Source organism: Schistocerca gregaria, chromosome 2 (assembly GCF_023897955.1).
Source record: "Schistocerca gregaria isolate iqSchGreg1 chromosome 2, iqSchGreg1.2, whole genome shotgun sequence".
In the NCBI taxonomy this organism is placed as follows: Eukaryota; Metazoa; Arthropoda; class Insecta; order Orthoptera; family Acrididae; genus Schistocerca; species Schistocerca gregaria.
Window position 1 is genome coordinate 660,059,020 of NC_064921.1, and position 22,620 is coordinate 660,081,639.

Below are 22,620 nucleotides of genomic sequence, written 5' to 3' on the forward strand. Positions count from 1 at the left end.
TTTCTTGTACCGCATGCTCTAAGCCAAAATAAAAAAAAAATTAAAAAACCGAGTGGCCATAGGTGCATCTGCGCTCGCTCGTCATCAGTGGGCTCCTTAACAACACCGACCATTCCTATCGTTACTGGTGACGACAAACGGTGTCTTTATGCTAACATAAGGGGAAGTAACGAATGGTTGAGTCCAAACAAAGAAGCAACTCTCCGTACAAACACCTGCGCGCATCCACAGAAGAAAATGTTGTGCATGTGCTGGAACAGCGACGGTGGAGAGTACTAGGAATTGCTTCCCCGGAGTGCAACCATCACAGCTGACATTTGTTGTCAACAACTGAGACGTCTTGTAGACGCAATGCAAGAACAACGGTCAGGAAGACTGTGTGAAGTGACGATACTCCACGATAACGCCGCCCGCATTCTGCTAGGCTGACAGTAAACACTATACAGCAAATCATTCCGCACCCACCTCCTTCACCTGATTTTGTGTCCTCAGATTTAAATCTTTTCTGCTCTCTATCCAACAACCTTCAAGGAACTTCCTTTCCGGATAAAAAGTTGCTCCGAACATGCTCGACGAGTTCTTCGCCTGAAACCCATGTGATTTCTGCAGACGCGGAATCGAAATACACCCCTGGAAATTGAAATAAGAACACCGTGAATTCATTGTCCAGGAAGGGGAAACTTTATTGACACATTCCTGGGGTCAGATACATCACATGATCACACTGACAGAACCACAGGCACATAGACACAGGCAACAGAGCATGCACAATGTCGGCACTAGTACAGTGTATATCCACCTTTCGCAGCAATGCAGGCTGCTATTCTCCCATGGAGACGATCGTAGAGATGCTGGATGTAGTCCTGTGGAACGGCTTGCCATGCCATTTCCACCTGGCCCCTCAGTTGGACCAGCTTTCGTGCTGGACGTGCAGACCGCGTGAGACGACGCTTCATCCAGTCCCAAACATGCTCAATGGGGGACAGATCCGGAGATCTTGCTGGCCAGGGTAGTTGACTTACACCTTCTAGAGCACGTTGGGCGGCACGGGATACATGCGGACGTGCATTGTAATGTTGGAACAATAAGTTCCCTTGCCGGTCTAGGAATGGTAGAACGATGGGTTCGATGACGGTTTGGATGTACCATGCACTATTCAGTGTCCCCTCGACGATCACCAGAGGTGTACGGCCAGTGTAGGAGATGGCTCCCCACACCATGATGCCGGGTGTTGGCCCTGTGTGCCTCGGTCGTATGCAGTCCTGATTGTGGCGCTCACCTGCACGGCGCCAAACACGCATACGACCATCATTGGCACCAAGGCAGAAGCGACTCTCATCGCTCAAGACGACACGTCTCCATTCGTCCCTCCATTCACGCCTGTCGCGACACCACTGGAGGCGGGCTGCACGATGTTGGGGCGTGAGCGGAAGACGGCCTAACGGTGTGCGGGACCGTAGCCCAGCTTCATGGAGACGGTTGCGAATGGTCCTCGCCGATACCCCAGGAGCAACAATGTCCCTAATTTGCTGGGAAGTGGCGGTGCGGTCCCCTACGGCACTGCGTAGGATCCTACGGTCTTGGCGTGCATCCGTGCGTCGCTGCGGTCCGGTCCCAGTTCGAGGGGCACGTGCACCTTCCGCCGACCACTGGCGACAACATCGATGTACTGTGGAGACCTCACGCCCCACGTGTTGAGCAATTCGGCGGTACATCCACCCGGCCTCCCGCATGTCCACTATACGCCCTCGCTCAAAGTCCGTCAACTGCACATACGGTTCACGTCCACGCTGTCGCGGCATGCTACCAGTGTTAAAGACTGCGATGGAGCTCCGTATGCCACGGCAAACTGGCTGACACTGACGGCGGCGGCGCACAAATGCTGCGCAGCTAGCGCCATTCGACGGCCAACACCGCGGTTCCTGGTGTGTCCGCTGTGCCGTGCGTGTGATCATTGCTTGTACAGCTCTCTCGCAGTGTCCGGAGCAAGTATGGTGGGTCTGAAACACCGGTGTCAATGTGTTCTTTTTTCCATTTCCAGGAGTGTATTACCGCAGCGCTGGAAACTGTTTTAAATAGTGAAGCAGAATATTGTTAATGACTAAGGTCTCTGTTATGTGTATCTGTTGTTTTCGTTAAAATTATGGGAAAACGTTACGAACTTAAGCACCAACCCAAACTATCGGACGGCTATTTTTTTGTTTTTTATTATAAGAAGGTTAACTACCTGTTGACAGCGTCATCGATTTGTGTTTCCAGCCCTATTCCCAGTGGGTCCCAGCTTGGTCCACTTGATATTCTGCGAGTTTTCAGGCTGTAGCTACCCCATAGTCGAGTCGCTGTAAGACGATCCCTGACAGTTGCAGTGGGCTGGGCCACAGCCTTCTAGATACAAGGCCTACGCACAGCGGCCATATTGGCATGTGACGTCACAAACTATTGGCCATCTTATCTTTAGTCAGCAGTCCTGTTGACGTGTATGTTGCGTTGCAAGTGTGTGCCACGTGAAACTGATATGGATTTCATACAGTATTCGCCTACACTTCTTCGAAGTATGGGATACAAGTGTTGCCTTCCCTTTTGCCAGGGTAATTATAAATGCCCAAAAAGGCATGAAAGTGCACATGTTTCGATTTCCCAAATGCGTGAAGTTGAGAAATCGCTAGATTGCAGCTATTCCCAGACAGGAATTTGTGTCTACGCTTCATTCAAGGGTAAGTAAATGACAAAAAATTTATAGTGTGCTATTTGTTTCCATTGCACCACATTTGCCAATTGTTTTTAAAAGCAGTTACTTGTCATGTACTAGTATAATTTGTTTCTTAATTCTGGACCATTGCTGCATGGTTAATACGAAGTTGGCTGTGAAATGTGTCTCATATTTGCAACTATTGTCACACAGAATAGTCATATTAATTAGTGTGGCTCAAAAATGTTTAGTATTCCTTATCATTCATACCAGATTATTGAGTTTCCAGTACTTTTATTTGGAAGAGCTATAGAATGATTTTGTTCAGTTTTACATATACAGCTATTCGAAAATAATTTCAATCTGAGTAAACTATCTTAGAATATTGTTTTAATGAACTCGTGTTCGATCGATTAAGAAGTATATCAAGCAGAATTTCGAGATAATTGCATTTTGATTAAATTAACAGCACTTTGTGACACAAATTTCAGTCAAGGATATAGGAGAAACAACCTCTTCATGTTTAAGGTTCTAAAGTTCTGGAGAAACAGGGAATAAAATACATTTTCGGATTTTTTGATTTTTTAAACATTATGTCAGGAGGTGCCCCATTTTGTCGAATGATCTGAGTTTCGTGTGAGGTCAGCAAATTTCGAAGTGGAGAGGAAAGTTTACGAAAATAACCGGGGAAACAAATTCGTAAATTCGGTAGGAGCTCCAGCTGCTTTATTTAAAACCGAAAACGTCTGCTTGTTGTTGCATATTGCCGTTTTTTTACTGCAAGGAAACTTGGCTCCTGAGGTAAAAGACAGAATTTAAAATTAGAGTTTGTATTCAAGCCTAGGAACGCATATTTAAGGCAAATCGTCAAAATAATTTTACGTCTTGAAATAACATAGGGCAGTTTTGTTCAGTTACTTTATGCAATGATATAAATTTCCATACTTTCATTACAAGGCCATGTAGAAGAGGAAAGCACGAGAATCCCTATGCGGTCTCAGCTCTAAAACTCGTAAAGTTCATATAGCTGCAGAGTGCTTAACAGGAGCGATCCGATACAGACCCTGCCATCAGTATGTGACGTCACAAGTGTGCGCACAGGCCTGTCTAGGTGGTGTTGGCTGGACGCAGCAGCTCCGTGCGCCTACTGCAACAAACCACGTTACGCGATTTTGTAAACGACTCTATAGCAGCACCTCATTGTCACCGGAGTTCTGTAGACGACTATTGTTTTCGCCTGTACCCATTTACAACTTACGCTTACTCATCCACAGACTGTAAGCAGGTACATCTGAATCTGTGCTTCACGGTAGTGTATTCAGTGGCTGCGGCTGTTGCTGGCAAGTGAGGTGAGTGGTGGCGCGCCGTGTGTTGCAGACGCGGTGACGCGGTCCGCGGCGTTCTTCCTGGCGGCTGCGGCGCTGCTGCTGCTGGCCGAGGTGTGCGTCCTCGCGGGGCACTGCGCTCGCCACCGCCGCCTCTGCACCTTCGTCTCGGGCGTCATCTGCATCGTCGCTGGTACGGACTTCACGTTTGCAGTTAATTAGTCCCTCACACACAATCCCACGATTTCCTCAACTGGATCACTACGAACGTCTTCTGAAGACTCGTTTAAAACGCCTTCAGTCACAAATCGTGTTTTTATTTCAATGCACGATCGATGCATTTCGAGACCTGGCTATCTTGATGTGCTTGACAAGTATAAATGATTTTTCAAATGTGGGTTCATACTTGTCTGTTCCCAAGAGTAGTCATATGGTCATAGTGCCCTTCAAAACCTTGTAACCACTTCTGGAAACAGACGAGTATTAATCTTAAAATTGAAAAAAAAGATAGACTTGTTAGGCATCTAAAGATGAGCCCCCAGGGGTCGAAGCGTATCGTGCATTAGAAACTAAAGCTGCACCTGTTCCCAACGCAGTGCCTAATAAAATCCCCAAACATGTTAGCAATTATGCTTCTTGTTGTTCCCACCCCCGTCCACAAAAGCAGCAAACATTTCTCTAGGTGTGCTCGTATCGTTTGCAGTATTGAAGCTGTAGTTGTGTATTCTCATTGCTTACAACGCTGTCGCAAAGACGTAGTCATCATGCTCGACGAAAACATACGGTAGCAAACTTTGCTGGAAGGAGTGCTGCGCAAGATGAATATGGAAGAAGGTTCTGCTTTTCGTAACTTCGTGAAGACATCACCGTCCAATTTTAAAATTGTAACGAATTTGATAGAAACATTTGTTTCAAGCAAAATCACAAGTTTCAAAAAAGCAATCCATTTGAATCAGAGACTTGCTGTTGGTCTTAACTTTTTGGTAATAAGAGATTCATTTCTAAGACTCGCACATTTATGTCATACTAGCCGAGTACCCTACGTTGGGCTGGTATGTATTTATTCCAATCTTGTATTAGCCCAGCCCCTTCTTCATCCTCTCTCTCTCCATCTCATCCTTCATATCTCTCTGCCTATCTCCTCCTCTGTGTCCTCCTCCTTCCCTCTTCTGTCCACCACCTCCTCTTCCCTCTCCCTGTTCTTCTCCTCTTCCTGCTTTTCTCTGTTCATCTTCTCCTCTCTCCTCTCTCTGTCCATCCCCTCCTTATCTCTTTCTCCGTCAATTTCCTTCTACCCCTCTCTCTGCTTATCTCGTCCTCTAGTCTTGCTCTGCCTATCTCTGCCTCGCTCTGTCACTATCCATTTCTTCCTGTTTCCTTTCTCTCTCCATCTCCTCTCCCTTTCCTCTGTCCATTCCTCCTCCCTCTTTCTCTGTCCATCTCCTCCTCCGCCCATTCTCTTTCCACGTTATGACGTTTAACCTAATAGGATGCCGGTACTTCTTGCCGATGTTGTATCCCCTGACCTATGCGCTGTACAATGATATAATTTCACGGGTACATTCTGTGATATATGTGGCAACTGTCTGCAAAATGTGTTGTGAATAGAGGTGGTAGAAACGAAGTAATAAATTAAAACGTCATGCATGACGCGGCAGTTTTTCGCGCATTCGGTGTTTATAGCGTCATACCTCCAGGTACATTCAGTGATATATGTGAATATTGTCTGACAAATGTGTCGCGAATACAGTTACTAGTAAAGGAGTAATAAACTGAAACGTCATGCTTCATTTTACTTTCACCATTTTGTTGGAGTTGACAGCGAGAAAAAGTTTCATAAAGGTTTGAAATTATGTATAAAATATGTTTCAAGGCATTGAGTGCTCTCATTCTAAAAAAATGTATGACTGAAGTTTGGCTGTTCGTTCGTTGTGCACTATACTGCTTCTTCACCCTCAACCCCACCCCTCTGATAAGGTAGGTGATTCTTACTCCCACAGCAACGATTTCCCGACAATAAGTGATATGTATACTAAGTTTTGGTTGAAATTGCTCCAGTAGTTTAGAAGCAGACGTGGAACAATACATACATACATAATATGTGTAATCCGTTTTTTTAATGTGTAAGGATTTCGAAGCCCGGTGCATCTCAAAAAAGTTCATAGTTTGTGAAGCTTTACAATTCTATTACGTATATGACCTTGCCGTATACGTTCTTTGCATATTGAATACTTACGAGACGTGGCAATTTAATAACGGGACTGGTGTCAAAAACGTGATCTATCGCAAACAGAGTTACAAATAACTTCTATCCCCTTCAACATATGTACCTCCTATATCTACGTACCATCTTCAACTGTTCTGCTACTGTTGCTTTTAGCTCTTCAGCAGTCGGAAAATGTTTCCTTCAATGCATTTTTCACTTTTGGAAACACATAAAAGTCACAAGGATCCAGATCTGGCGAATACGGAGAATGTTCAAGCACATGAATGCGGTTCTCTGCTAAAAATTGTTTCACCGATACGGCCGTGCAGACTAGCACGTTGTCTTAACCCACGCGTAGTTCTTCCATAAATCCGGTCTTTTCTTCCTTACTCTTTCCCTCAACTTGACTACTTTGTAGAATTTCTTATTAATGGTTTGATCCTCAGGCAGCCATTCACTCATGGTACCACATCTGATATTGAAAAAAAAAATCAGCATTGCCTTCAATTCTGAGTTGCTCATTCGTGCTTGATTTTCATTCTTGGCGATGTGGGACTCTTCCAGTGCGTAGAGTGATGCCTTGTTTCCTGGACTACTGGAAGATCAAGTTTTCATCATAAGCGACGACATGTGTGAGCCAAATCTGGTTATTCGTTGAGTCGTTCCTTGACATCAGAGCAGATATTCTTCCGATAGCCTCTTTGTTCCTGAGAGTGGCCGAGCGATTCTAGGCGCTTCAGTCTGCTGCGAGCGACTAGATGTGGCAGGTCATAAAAGCCGGGAACCGCGCGACCGCTACGGTCGCAGTTTCGAATCCTGCCTCGGGCATGGATGCGTGTGATGTCCTTAGGTTAGTTAGGTTTAAGTAGTTCTAAGTTCTAGGGGACTGATGACATCAGATGTTAAGTCCCATAGTGCTCAGAGTCATTTGTTCCTGAGAGAGATTTTTCGGAACCAGTTTTGCACAAACATTTGTCATGTTCAGTTCATTATGCTAACGTTTTCCGTGCTGTCTCTTTATTTGTGTTCACCATGTCTACGATCATCCAACTGCTCACAAGTCGGTCGTTCCGCTAAGTTTCATCAATTTTCTCAATGTTTGCTCAGTTCTTGAAATCACACATCAACCAAGACGTTCATCATCTTCAATCCCTTCACGTTCAACAGCTAGCTTACGTGACATACCATTACCACCAAACACCGAGTTTACCGTATGAAAAATTTGGTTGGTGACTTTTATCTTAATTTCACGAGGAATTTGAGGCTATTACGCTGCTCAGTTTTTAAGTTCACCATTATGGCAGCACTACTGCCAAATAACGTCCTCTCCAGCAAGGCTCAAAAGCAAACTAAAGCAAAGACGAAATTGAAGGTGGCTGCTCTTGAAGGTTCAGGGGCATCTGAATTCCAATAAAAAAACTACCCCATGCGGCTGCGCGATAGAAGTTGGGCAGTCTCGTCATTTCATTGCCAGACTTTGTGTAATATATTAGTACAAGCAATCACATCCTTTCCATTATCAACCTCCTCTACAGTAACATCACAATCGGTAATGACGAATGTGGAAATCGATTTTGCAATTGTTGTCGGTTCCCCTTCTTTATTCACGCTCGCTGGCAATTCCTGCGTTCTGTTATACAAAATTTAATTCCATCTCAAAGTGTACCTACCAAACGCAATTAATCTGGTCTTCTGTCAAGAGAGGTGTCAACTTCTTTTCTACACCACTGCTATTCGTGTTAAACACAACAGCGATTTTCTGAATGGAGTCCTGTTTCAACTTGGAAACTTTATAGTTTACACTTCACGCGTCGCATAGGTACGGTACAATAAAATGAAATACCTGTTATCTTGACATGAAAACAGATATTTGAAGTTATCACATTCTATTAAAGCAATACAATTACTACACGCTGCTGTACGAAGTCATGAAGCACGTCGTAAGGTTAACAAACACTAGCACCATGCGATAACAGCGGAAGCAGGCTAGAGATAATGTTTCCTTTTATCCGAGTAGCTGTTTTCGTGTTTGCAACACGTTGTAAACATCGATAAACAACACTAGTTGCAAACAATGTTGCAAACATTGTTGCAAAACGTGTTTCACACTCATTGTAAACGCGGCTTAAGGTTTGTTCAGTTTAAAGGTGCTATCGCAGGGATTTTTTTAAAAAACCAAAGATATTTTGACAGGTTATGTTATCACCATAACATGATCGAAATAGTCATATATGTCTTACAAGAAGGCATCAATCGATAGTGCACATCCTGAGAAATAAAGAAATAGTCTATTTGCATTAGAGGAACATTTGGGAGGGTAAAAATTTTGAAGAGAAACAGAAGTTTGACTACAATAAGCAGCTTCGAGTGAATGCTGGTTGCAACAGTTATGCAGAAATGAAGAGACAGGCTAGCATGGAGAGATGCTTCAAACCAGTCTTTGGACTGAAGACAACAGCAGCAAGTCTCATAATCCCAGCAGTCTCCTACTAAATTATTATGAATCCAAACCAGAGAACAGGTCGTTTTCATTCTAATTACGTTCAAACTATTCAGTCACTTCTCAGAATTAATACTCAGAAATTTTATCCTGAAGAAATAAATAATTAGATCACTTTGTAGTTGTTGTACAACAAAATTTTGGAGTTTCTTTTATTTCACGTATAGGGCACGTTTCCTTTTCAGAATGTGAGTTTTGCATCTTACGAATGACTGTTGATGTACATGACTGATGTAAGAGATGAAGGGAGTGTAGTGTCGTATATGTGACGTAAATACTAATGAAGATGAGAGAAAAGGAAGGGGCTGGACCCAGTTGCTGTCACGTACTGATCTCCTCTGAAAGAGTACTAAGAAAGCCGCCGAGCCCATTTCCGACCCACGATTAAATATGACATTGGGTACTGCTTGGAGGACGCAGATTTAACCGCGGCTACTAGCGTTTTGTCTGGCCATGAGCAGCATTACGCACGTACTTAATCTCTCTTTCCGGGCAAGTGAAATTTCCTCCAGCAGTCAGGTTTCCAAATAGGCAACTCTGTTTCGAGCGCAATATTAGCGACGTTGTCTACAGAAGTATACACATGTTGATGTGGAAGTAGCTGACTCTATTCCTGGTAGTGAAAACGCGCTAAGGGAAATACAGGCAGCGGCGTAGAGTTCCAATTGTGAAGTACTGTACATGACGGGTCCATCCAACGTATCTTCTGATGTTAAGACTTTGAAAATCCGACTGATGGAAGAAAATTTCATCTACTACATCACCATGCTGCTTCTAAAACAAAGATTTAATCTTCTTCTTTCCTTTCATTCATATCAATCCTCAACAACAACAATTCTACACTAAACAATCTCTTGTCACAAGTTACACTTCTTGTTGTTATAGTCTTCAGTTCGAAGACTAAATTGATGCAGCGCTGATTTATCTCGTGCATGCCTTTTCCTCTCCGCGTAACTACTACAGCCTGCAACCATTTGAGTCTGTTTACTGTATTCAGACCTTTTTCCTCCTCTACAATTTTCTCCTCCACGCTTCACTCCATAACAAAATTTTAAAAAAATGCTTCGTGTCTACAGACTAACAATTGCACATCAAATAAATTCATCTGGTTGAAGTGAGATACTACTTCGCTTCTCACCCACCAGAATATATCACTTGTCTAAAAACACATGATATACTAGCAAACGAAACTGAAAGCATTGCACGTGGTGGGATTTTACGTTGCTAATTCCTCCTAGGTTTAATGTCATGACAGTGGAACTTGCGGTCTGCAGTTTGTCGGTGAGTAATTAAAATATGTACTGTCTTTTATCAGCGAGAGGTGCGTTTATTGCCTGTTTATGATAATAACTCGTAATGTTGGTCACCCTGTTAGGTAATTTTGCTGGTCAAAAACTTAGATTTTTGACAACACAGGCCGAAACGCTGCGCCTGAACAACGACCGGTAAGTTCAGTTAAGCGCCAATATTCTGCACTCCTCTACGAAAGCATCCGTCTGACATATTCAGCTTTTCAGATTCAGCTTTCTCGCCGTTCTTTTGTGTAGGATGAAGAAATAAAATTTGCTGTTTGAAACTCATTGGGAAGAATGTGAGGGGAAGCAAGTTAGTTTTATTCAGGATTCCTATACGTAATACCTTTCTTTTGACTACAAATTCCTATTTTTCATTATAATCTCCATTCACTGCAACGGGCAACGCCACCTTACTAAGAGAGACTGTACACCCCAATGGTACCACTCTACTGATCGATGTTGGAGGCAACGTCTTGCTACGTCAATAACCTCCCCTTCACCTACGTAATGCTGGAGTGCATTCTTTTTTGGACTAAACAGATGGAAGTCGGAAGGTGTGAGATCCGGTTTGTAGGGTGGATGAGGAAGAACAGTCCAACGAAGTTTCGTGAGCTGCTCTCAGGTGCACAGGCTTGTAGGAGGTCTTGCCTTGTCATGGAGAAGAAGAAATTCGCTTGCATTTTGGTGCCAACCAACACACTGCGGGAGACACAACTGTGTGCGGCCGGCTGAAACGAGGGAGATCGGACCGATTCGCGTGACTTTGTTGCCACTATGATAGACGCTTCGACCAACGACTCACCGTGCATTTGTTCAGCGCCAGGCCTCCGCAGACATCCTGCAAGCGTCTATAAATATCTACAATGCTCTGTTTTACCATCAAAAGAAACGCGATGACAGCCCTCTGTTAGGAACGCACTTCCGTTGCGGACGCTATTTTGAAAGCTACGTAATAGCGCCGCTACATATCGGAACTTCCTGAAGCAGGAATAATCCACGATGTCCCACAATAAATTTCGCACTTTTTCAAGCGAAACTGGCCGGGAAAAAAGTTTGCTGCATTACTTATAGAACGCCTATACTACATTTATATGTAAAAGGCATATGATACATATTTGACACAAAGTCATTTAACAGCTTTGTTATCTTACAGACTTTAAATGATGGTAAGGCAATACGTAGAACAAAATGAAAGAAATAGTCGTCTAGAGAGGCACTAAGCTATGATTGGGTTAAATAACTAAAGAAACTCTGAAACAACTGCGCCCTTAAAAAAACACTTAGAATTACTTTCATCCACTGAATTTGTAAAAAATTATGATCTTTATTAAAACAGGGTAATCACTTTACAATGTAGACAACTGAGAAACATCGAAATATAACGAGAGAGTCAGAAGGCATTACAGTCTACACTTTCGACGGCCGCAGTATTATCCGTAGATATAGAACCATGCATTGAGTACGATGCCTCGCTTTGTGGGAAGTGAGCTCCCCTAAGTACACTGGACAAACATTAGTCACCGTGAGATGAAACCACGCCATGCCGTGTGACATAACCTGCAATCTGACAGTGGTCTCAATCCGTCGAAGAAGAGAGTCCACAACGTTCTTCAGATTTTCCATAGCCCACTGAAGCAATTGATCGACGATAAAATCTTCGGGTACGTTGATTACTACATTTCACTCGATGTTCCCAGTCTTTTCGGACATTTTGTATGGAATTAAGATCCAATAATTTACCGGAAGGCAACGGAATACCACTGCAGATTACCTTCCCTGCATAATACAGTCTCCATTTTATGCACAAAAATGGCTTTCTCTCATGTTAAATCAGTATCCGGAGGCAAAATAGTCCGCCTTTCGGATCTTCGGAGGGGGGGGGGACAACTTGAAAGGAGGCAAAACGAGAATTGGTACCTGGAATGTTAGAACTCTGCTACAAGCAGGAAAACAACAAAACCTTAAAAGAGAGATGGGAAATAACCATTTGGACCTCAGGAGTTCCTGAGGGAAGATGGAATGGATGTGGGGAGTTAGTCAGATGAATATGTATTGTACTACTCAGGAGTAGAAGTAAAAGGAATGAATGGAGTAGGAATGATTATGACAAAACAATTGGCTAGATATGTGGAATATGTGGACCAGGTAAATAACCGGGTTATTAGTGTAAGGTTGACAGAAGCAAAAAAAGATTTACTGATTGTCCAGGTATATATGCCAACTGTAGAACATGATGACCAAATTGTAGAGGAAACGTAGAATGTAATAGAGAGAATAATGGGAGAAAATAAAAAAATGTTGCAAAATAGTAATGGGAGACTGGAATGCCATTGTGGGAAAAGGGAAAGAGGGAAACATAGTAGGCAGTCATGGTCTTGGAAAGAGAAATGATAGAGGTGAATGGCTAATTGACTTTTGTAGGGATTAGCAGGTGCAGATATTAATAGCGACCAAACCTTATGTATGCCAGAAATATAAATAAGAATGAAAAAACTGAAGAAGGCGACCAAGGTGAAGAAGTGGGATCTAGAGAAGATAAGATCCAACAAAGAACAAATTACAGGAATGCTTTTACTTGAGTTTCTAAACACATTGCGAGACAAAGAACCACCTGATAATGTCAGCGAGTACTGGAATATGCTGAAAGAAGTAATAATTAAAGCAGGACAGCAAAATTTAGGATATGTAAAAGGGAAAAGGGCAAAAAATCCATGGGTCACTCACGAAATGATTTCCAAGATGGAGAGAAGAAATTTTGAAAACAATAACACTGAAGATGCAAGAAAGATGTACTGAAGGTTAAATTATGAACTGCAAAGAGAGACACAGCAGACTAGGAAAAATGACTAAAAGGGAATGCGATGAAATAGAAGAACTGGACTGGAAGGGAAGATACAACAGAGTAAAGAATATGACATGGGATCAAAAGAGAGCAGGAAGTGGTACTATGGAAATTTTGAGTAAAGACGAATGAGTAGTATACAAAGATCATGAAGATGTCCAACACAGATGGGAAGAATATCTAAAAGAGCTATATGACACAGATCGCAAACCAGAAACTCTGGACCTTGAATCACTCAACAGTGTAAGTGATGATAAGAAACGACCAACCATCATAATGGAAGAAGTAAAGTCTGCCATAGCTGTAATGAAAACTGGCAAAGCAGTAGGTACAGATAAGATACCGGGAGAAATATTAAAATGCTTGAACCAAGGTGGAATAAGAGAAATATTGAGGTTATTTAATAAAATATGTGACAATGGTGAATGGCCTGAGGACTTTCTCACAACGATAGTGGTTCCATTACCGAAAAAACAAGGCACCAGGAAATGCAGTGAGAACAGGACACTCAGCTTCATTTCACAAGCAGCCAAAGTGATGTTAAGAATAATTAATAAGAGATTTGGAAAAGTAATGGAGAAGAAACTTGTCGAGGAGCAGTTTGGCTTTAGACGGAATACGGGCACTAGAGGTGCAACAGGTTCCCTACTAATCTTGAGAGAAAGGTTTTGGAAAAAGGAAGAGACCTCTATATGTGCTTCATCGATCTAGAAAACGCGTTTGGCAGTGTGGCTTGGGACAAGCTGGCGACTATAATGTGGGAAAATCGAGTGGACTGTATTCCGTCTCCCTTACTCCACCTCTCAATTTCTTGCTACTGGAGTTAATTTTATTCAGCTGGTGGTTTTATTTATTTAAATATGATTATATATGTGTAGCAGCAAGTAAGTTGGTACATGGTAACTAGTAACTTTGCTTTACGATATTAAAGTTTGGATTTGCAATGTTCAAACTGATATAAAACTGAAACTCAGATCTGATGGCAGTAAACAAAATTATGTGTAACAAGTAGCTATGATTTCGACGTTATTACACTGTCTTTACTTAGTAATTCTTTCTTCATAAAAGCAAGTAACTTTGAGTAATGTTGAATAAATTGGCTGTCTGAGACACACTAGCACATATATGTTAAGTTCAGACATGGAGTAGGAGAGGGAATAAACACTTTTATCATTAATGTGGCACACCGTGGATCAAATTATTGCTTTTCCACCTCTGCTCTGGATAAACATGTAGGGAAGATTCACTTGCTACTGTAACGTAATCAAGAAAAAAAGAAAACTGTATCTGAACTCACTACCTTGCATCGTATTCAGAAAAGTCAGTAATGAAATTCAAATGATCGTTACAGCACTGAATGTTGGTTACGTTATGCAGAGGATTTTTGAATACTGTTAATTAGAATAGGTGCGCGGCTTGCCCGCGTTCTCTTAATCTCAGGGAAAAAATGTAAAATATTGTTTTAATATCACAGAGCAGACCTTGTCACAAAATGTGAAAAATGATAAAGTCATAACACAGTTATTCGTTATATTTTTTGCGGCCGCATGGAACATGTCGCACAGCACCTTCCCAATCAAACTGAGAAATGCACTGAATAATATGATATAGTCTGCCGGCACTGATGGAAGCGGTAAGAAAATGTTAAATATTAATATGTTACCTCGCTTTACCGGCGAGGTGACTGCGATGCCTGAAATAAATATTTTTTAATGTGCCACGTCTGCGGCCGTTGCCCTCGCAGATTGGTACAGCGGCTTCTGTTAAATTAAATGCTGAAAATGTCTAAATTATTTACGGGACGAATGGCTGGCAACTTTACAAATTATTTTAAAAACATATTTGCTCAAACTCTATACATTCAAACAAAAATGCATTAATTTTACACACCTTTTTACAACAACTCACCTAATGGCGGATCTCAAGCTTCATGAACAAAAGACTCACGGCTAGCATATACATTTGCTTAAAAAGCGAGTTCTACTCGTAACGTAACCCAAGGAGAACAGAAAGATTATTACAATGCTTTTTACTATTTATACATATACTGAATTGTCCTTTTCATCTGAGGCACAGATCATAACCACTAATTCATTTAACAAGATTTTCAAAGATAATAATATGTCATGGACTCAAAGTTAAAAACTGCATAAAGCGTCAAATAATTATGAATGTTCTACATGCACACATAGTACATTCGTGAAATTTTTACAAAATCTTGCTTTATTGCTTCACTTGGTCGTGTTTATTCGTGTTTATATTATTTCTCTTTCGCCGTGTGCGTGGCACTATATCGATACATGTTAACTGGTCTTACACACGGAAAAATCTATAACACGCTTTTTATGACGACTTGTCAGGAGACGCTACAACTGGAAAACCAGAAGACTTGTAAACTTATTATATCTGAATCAAAAAGCCTCAATTAAAGTGAGAGGAGAAAGTACAAACTGGATCCGACTAGGAAAAGGAGTAAGACGAGGATCACCTAGTCTTCTCAACCTCTACTTGGAGAATATGATTGACCAATGCTCATTAGATGACAAAGGAGTAGAAACTGGAGGAAGAAGGTTTGCTGATGATTAACACAAAGAAAACAAAAGTATTGGCACTAGGAGGAAATAGAGAAATAAAAATTATGCTCAATGGAGAAATATTAGAACAGGTGCAAAATTTTAAGTATCTTGAAAGCGGGCTAGACACCGCCTGGAAGTGCATTACAGAAATTAAAACAAGGATAGCAATGGCAAAAGAGTCATTTTATAAGAAAAGGGGAATTTTCTGCAGCAGTCTAAACAGAGAACTGAGGCAAAGACTCATAAAATGTTTTGTATGATGTGTTCTTCTGTATGGCGCTAAAACATGGACTTTGAAGAAGAAAGGCAGAGAAAGGCTGGAGACCTTTCAGATGTGGATATAGCGCAGGATGGAAAGGATAAGTTGGATGGACAGAGTAAAAAATAAAGAGGTACTGAGAAGAGTGGAAGAGAAAAGACAGTTACTAGATGTAAAAAAAAGAAGAAAAAGAAATAGGATTGGGCATGTATCAAGAAAGAATGACGGACTGATAAAAGAAGCTTTAGAAGGTTATGTGGAAGGGAAATGGAAGCGAGGAAGGAAGAGATTTCAGATACTCGATGTCGTGATGGATGGTACAACATAAAGCAGCCTTAAGAAGGAAGCAATAGAACGCAGAAAATGAAGAGGCAAAGGACCTGTTAATATAGCAGAAAACTGCTGATGATTACAATACGAGACTGGAATAGAAGAGAGAACCGATAGAGGTACTCAAGGTACCCTCCGCCACACACCAGCAAGTGGCTTGCGGAGTATAGATGTAGATGCAGATGTAGAATTTACCGGGCCAAAAGGGGTGCGATGGGCCAGCGTCCTTGTCACAGTGATAACATCAGATCACCGAAGTTAAGCGCTGTCGGTCTTGGATAGCACTTGAATGGGTGATCGCCCTGGTCTGCCGAGCCCTGTTGGCAAGCGGGGTGCACCCAACCATTGTCAGGCCGATTGAAGAGCTACTTGAATGGTAAGACATGAAAGTTCACAACGGCCAGAAACCGGTGTGTTGACAACATGTCACTCCATATCTGCAGCCAGTGGCTGAGGATAACACGGCGCTCGGTCGATACCTTTCGGCCTTCCGAGACCTGTTCGGGCGGAATTTATAGTAGAATACCGCAGGGAGCCTAGGTGTTCCAGGAACATACGCGAGCAGCCCTGTGAACACGGCTGTTGCCGTGCTCGAACATGAGAGCGTCCGCAACGTGCTCATCATGAAGATGTAGCAGAAAGGGCAACATTTTCTCCACTATAATGTTGAAATAAACATCCTGGTTCAAGATCCAGTAACCTGAATGAGCGACCCCTAAGTGTGAAAATATCTCAGAATCTATTTCAGCCTAAACTAAACTCTCCGCACACTGAACGATAAACGCTTCATTGGATCGTCATTGGACTGGATACCATGTACTACGCCAAAAAAGGCAAAATTACAATTCGTCTAGTCACACAATATGCCTCTAGTCAGCTACTGTCTAGCTTCTGTGGTCTTTGGCCGCTGCAAGTTACTCGACTGCTTGTCTGTTGCGTGCTGTACCTTTCGCAATGTTGAGATAGATCTGGATTAACTGACAGCACCAATTCCTTTGAAACCAATTACGAGGGTTATTCTGAAAGTAAGGTCTGATTAGGCGCGAAATGGAAACTACCGATTCAACTTTGCACAAACGTGATAGGCAGTGTCTTTAATGTGATTGTCGATGGCTTCACGTCGCTCTTTTCATTCAGATCACGAAGTGATTACGTAGAAATGCCTAAAACAACAGTGTCTCCAGCAAAATATGTGCATCTGGTGAGAGAGTGCACCTGAAGCTATGACATAAATGTCATGCTTTTCTTTCTTCAAGACAATTTTCAGCCGCATTCTGCAGCGTTTTCGATGGAAAGTGTTCGATCACCCACAATGGAGCCCTTAATTGGCTCCCTCCTTTGTTCATCTCTGTTCACATGAACCGTTGGCTGCGTAGACAACATTTTGGCACAAACAACTAAAGGCAAACTAGTGTAGAAAACTGGCGGAAAGCACAGGCGCCGGCCGCGCTGGTCGCGCGGTTCTAGGCGCGCAGTCCGGAACCGTGCGACTGCTACGGTCGCAGGTTCGAATTCTGCCTCGGGCATGGATGTGTGTGATGTCCTTAGGTTAGTTAGGTTTAAGTAGTTCTAAGTTCTAGGGGACTGATGACCACAGCAGTTGAGTCCCATAGTGCTCAGAGCCAAAGCACAGGCGGCTGCTTTCTGTGACGAGGGTACTGGAAAGTTTTATAACGCCACGACAGATGTATAAGTCGGAGCGGCGACTATTTAGAGAGGTAGCTGGAAGGTATGGCTAACTGTTGCGAATAAAAAAATTTCGATTTTCACTGTGGTTTTCATTTCGCGACCGATCGGACATTACTTTCCTAACAGCCCTCGCATCACTGACTAACATTTGTTTCCGATCCCTGTCAGTTAGAATTTCTTATTGCGTAATGACTGAGTGGTGGACCTCGTAAATAAATTGGACAGTCCGCGATAAATTGTGCAGCTTCGTTCACATTATACTCGTGGGCACATTCAGACACGATAACTCCTTTCTGCCAGTCTGTCATGTCACCTAGTTGATTTATTTTCAGCGCTGATTCCACAAAACCGACTTGCACATATAAAGTACATGAGTGAGGTGACTAATATCAACAGTTGAGAGTCCCCTGACCGCCTTGTATGAGTACTACATTCATGCTCATAAATTATGGATAATTGCAAAATGTGGTGCCACACAACGTGGCACTACACAAAACTGGCGCTAATATACTAGGCACATAGGGAACACAGCGACAGAGATCTATAAGGCCACGGTATTGGTGATAAATTGAGAAAACCGTCCCGAAACACATTTGCTACAAAACGCCACTGTTTCCTGCGCACGTACCCCGACATCAATATGGGATATGGTTACCATGCACACGTACACAGGCCGCACAACGGATTGGCACACTCTGGATCAGGCTATCTAGCAGCTGCTAGGGTATAGCCTCCCATTCTTGCACCAGAGCCTGTCGGAGCTCCTGAAGTGTCGTAGGGGTTTGAAGACGTGCAGCGATACGTCGACCGGGAGCATCCCAGACGTTCTCGATGTAGAACAGGCAGGGAACTCCATTCGCCTGATATCTTCTTTCAAGGTACTCCTCCACGATGGCAGCTCGGTGGGACCGTGCGTTTTCATCCATAAGGAGGAAGGTGGGACCCACTGCACCTCTGAAAAGGTGCAATATGATGGCCCGGTACACATGACCTGTTACAGTTGCTCTGTCAAAGACATGCAGGGGTGTACGTGCGCAAATCATTATCCCACCCCACACCATCAAACCACGACCTACACACAGGTCCCTTTCAACGACATTAAGGGGTTGGTATCTGATTCCTGGTTCACGCCAGATGAAAACCTGGCAAGAATCACTGTTCAGACTATACCTGGACTCGTGCGTGAACTTAATCTGGGACTACTGTTCCATTGACCATGTACTGTGTTCTTGACACCAGGCTTTACGGGCTCTCCTGTGACCAGGGGTCAGCAGAATGCACCTTGCAGGTCTCCGGGCGAATAAACCATGTCTGTTCAGTCGTCTGTAGACTGTGTGTCTGGAGACAAATGTTCCAGTGGCTGCAGTAAGGTCCAGAGCAAGTCTACCTGCAGTACTCCGTGGCAGTCTATGGGCACTGATAGTGAGATATCGGTCTTCTTGTGGTGTTGAACACTGTTGACTTCCCGTACTGTAGCGCCTGGACACGTTACCTGTCTGCTGGAATCGTTGCCATAATCTTGAGATCACACTTCGTGGCACACGGAGGTTCCGGGCTACGACCTGCTATGTTTGACCAGCCTCCAGTCACCCTGTTTTTCTACCTCTCACAATGTCATCAATATGTGTTCTTTGAGCCATTTTCAACACACAGTCACAATTAGCACGTCTGAAAACGTCTGCACACTTACTCGCTGCACCGTACTCTGACATGCACCAACACACCTCTGCGTGTGTGGACTGCTGCTAGCGCCACCGTGGGACGACCGCAGGTCAAATGCACCGCATTGTCATACCGCGAGGTGATTTAAACCCACCAGAGCGTTGTTTCACCATGTATCAGCATTATCTTTAATTTATGGGCATGAGTGTTCATCAGTTACATTGCTCCAAAGTGATGAGTGTGCTTTTTTTAACTGGGTGACTATACAGGTGCGACGCCTAAATCGGGATAAATTTCAATTTGAATTTCTCCCACATCGTAGTTTCGCCGGAGGTTGCGACTGGTGTTCTTGAAAACCATAGCTATCTCTTTGACAGTCAGAACCTCAAAATGGCCAAGATGTTACGGACAAGTGCGAAGTACAGCCGAAGAGCCGCGATTATCGAAAGCCTTCGCGCTGGGCATTCGGTCACTGAAATAGTTAGACCCTTTGAAATACCCGAGATCAACTGCCTGCGATATCGTGGCCAAGTATAACGTTTCGGAAAAGTCTGGGGAAGGTTCCGCTAACCCGTCGAGGAGACTTCATTCGAGGAAAAGCGTGCAACAAACTGCGGCAGTCATCAAAAAGGCTCGGGCGCTGATTTCGGAGTACCCGGAGCAGTCACTGGGAAACTGAAGTCATACTGAATGTCAGCAAGCGAAAAATACGTCGGATGTCAAAGGAGGACCTCACACGAGCCAATTAGTCCATATTGGCCCTCGGATAACGTTGACATGCTATGGTCAAAGGAGTCCTGGTCCCTGAATAGCCCGGACTTGAACCCCTCGACTACTATCTTACGAACGCAGTCGAAAAACTTACCAATAAGGCGAGGCACCGTAATGTCGCACCTACATGCACCGCTACCCGAAGCAGCATTCACGAATACGGACAGCGTTGTTTTAAAGAGTGGTTGCGATCGTTGCAGGACAAGATTCGAGGAGGTCATTACGGGTGAAGAGGTTACATCGAGTAGTGTTAATCTTGAATGATACTGCTACTTACATGAAAAATGATTTTCATCTTCATTTGTATTTTGTTTCAATAAATTTGCTTTAAAAAGTTTTATTTCTCTAGGTTTGAGCGCCGCAGCCTATGTTCCGTGCGGTGAGCTTACGATCTTCAGTGATTATATAAAGGCGCAGACATATATTACTGGCCTGAACAGAAGGACGTGTCAGAGGCAGGTGGTAAATTTGGTAGCCGGTGACGAGCGTCGGCTTCCCGTGCCCGCAGGTCTGCTGATGCTGATCGGGCTGGTGATGTACATCTCGATCTTCAAGGCGGAGATCGGCAGCAAGCTGCGGCCGCGGTCGCAGCTGCAGCCGCCGCTGTTCACGTACCGCTACGGCTTCAGCTTCCTGCTGGTCGTGTCGGGCTTCATGGCGTCTGAGACGGCGGGCACGTGCGCCGTCTTCCTCTACATCTTCTGGCACCAGCTGGAGTGGGGCCGCAAGCGCCACGACCTGCACCGGAAGCTGTCCGCCTCCTCGGCGCTGCTGTCGCCGCCACCGCCCGCCTGTCGCAGACACCACTTGCCTCCGCCGCCCCCGGTGAGTACTCTGGGACTTCAGTGCAACTGTCAGGCTAAACGACGGCAATCAATCACGGTGCTCAACCCTAAATGTCGTGAAGCTACTTTGTCTCAAGTTTTCACTCAAACTGTGCCATTCACCTCAGTCTTCAATCATTCTCAGGCAGTCTTCAAACCATGCCGTCGGTCCTCTTCAGCCATTCGTATAAAATTTTTCCTGTTTGTTTAGGCATATCCTCGACGAAAGCTATTTGTAAAACACGAATATAGACAGATGGGAAAAAGAATACCCCGGTCTTGTTCCGACGCCGTGATTAAATTGACCAAAAAAAAATTAGAAAAAAGCCGTTGAGATTCTGAGTCCGTGGCCATTTACTATCAACTATGCAAGCGGGAAGAGTGTAAATAAAATCCAGGAAAGATGCCAGGATGATAATAACAGGTCGCGTACTATGGTTGCACCGTGAGATGTTCACAGTCGGAGGCGCGAGAAGCACGGTGGAAGGACAGTGAGCTGTGCGCATACGTAACACGAATAGGGAAGAGCTATCGACAATCATCACCAGTCCACTTATTACGTTAGTACTTCAGGTTGTAGCGTCGGCGTCAGCTAGGACGCTTGCAAGCTGCTGTATCTTTTGCCGCGCGGAATTAGCCGAGCGGTTTGATTCAACATATAAAATCAAGCCAATGGCCATACCATGTTGAATACACCGGTTCTCGTCCGATCACCGAAGTTAAGCAACATCGGGCGGTTAGTACTTGGATGGGTGACCGCCTGGGAACACCGGGTGCTGTTGGCTCCATCTGATGCCGGCACGGCAGCTCAGGGTGTTCGGTCAGACGGTTAGCAGCCCTCTGTAATAAAAAAAACTGAGTTAATCAATCAACAACGAAAAACGAATGCCTTGCGACGTCCGCCCCGAGCAGATGCAACGAACGAAAGCGCTGTAGTCATGGACTGTGCGGCTGGTCTCGGCTGATGTTCAAGTGCTCCCTCGGGCATGGGTGTGTGTGTCTGTACTTAGTATAATTTAGGTTCAGTAGTGTGTAAGCATAGGGACTGATGACCTTAGCACTTAAGTCCCATAAGATTTCACACATATTTGATTTTTTTTTTATTTTACTCGCAGCAGTAAATTAACAGGATGGCCTTCTTCTTTGAAGAGTTGCAGAGTTTGGGCTTTCCTGACAAAGCCTCCAATCTAGTCATTTGTTTCCTTGCCAATCCGCGTAACTACGTTTGTTTTACTGCATCAAATGAGTTCTTCTGCTTGTGTCATTTGTGCTTTATCCTGTTATGATGATCACAGTATCACCATTTCACGTACCGTCACTAAAGAAGTGGCCGACTCATGCGAGTTGGTCGTCTCTCTGATGGCTAAATATACATAGGATTCCACGCCAGATTCATATTCACAAAGAAATTGTTGACTCCGTATCGCTAGCTCCAAGCATCCCTGTCTTATAAGAAAAATGGAATATCTCAAAGAATATTGTTTCGGAAAATATGCACGAAAAACACACATTGATACAACTTACAGTCGCAATAACTGAATAAATGATAAGTACACACTAGTAAAGAAATTACTTATTATATGATCCTGCATTGGGTTACGATGTTGCGATAAAAGCGACCGCGGGTCACTGTCGTTGAGTGCTTTACTTTT

At 43.7% G+C, this 22,620-nt stretch overlaps 1 protein-coding gene and 1 non-coding gene across 2 annotated transcripts in view; both read left to right on the plus strand.

The window, feature by feature from the left end:
• The window catches only part of LOC126335926 (uncharacterized), a 732,352-nt gene that overhangs the window by 677,970 nt on the left and 31,762 nt on the right, over nucleotides 1–22,620 (plus strand). The window contains exons 3-4 of the mRNA XM_049999401.1: nucleotides 4,067–4,207; nucleotides 20,653–20,969. Of these exons, the coding sequence (XP_049855358.1) occupies nucleotides 4,067–4,207; nucleotides 20,653–20,969 (458 nt within the window). The remainder of the gene's footprint in view (nucleotides 1–4,066; nucleotides 4,208–20,652; nucleotides 20,970–22,620) is intronic.
• On the plus strand, nucleotides 21,637–21,753 carry LOC126337315 (5S ribosomal RNA). Its single transcript, XR_007565044.1, has one exon. It is a non-coding gene; the product is annotated as a 5S ribosomal RNA (ribosomal RNA).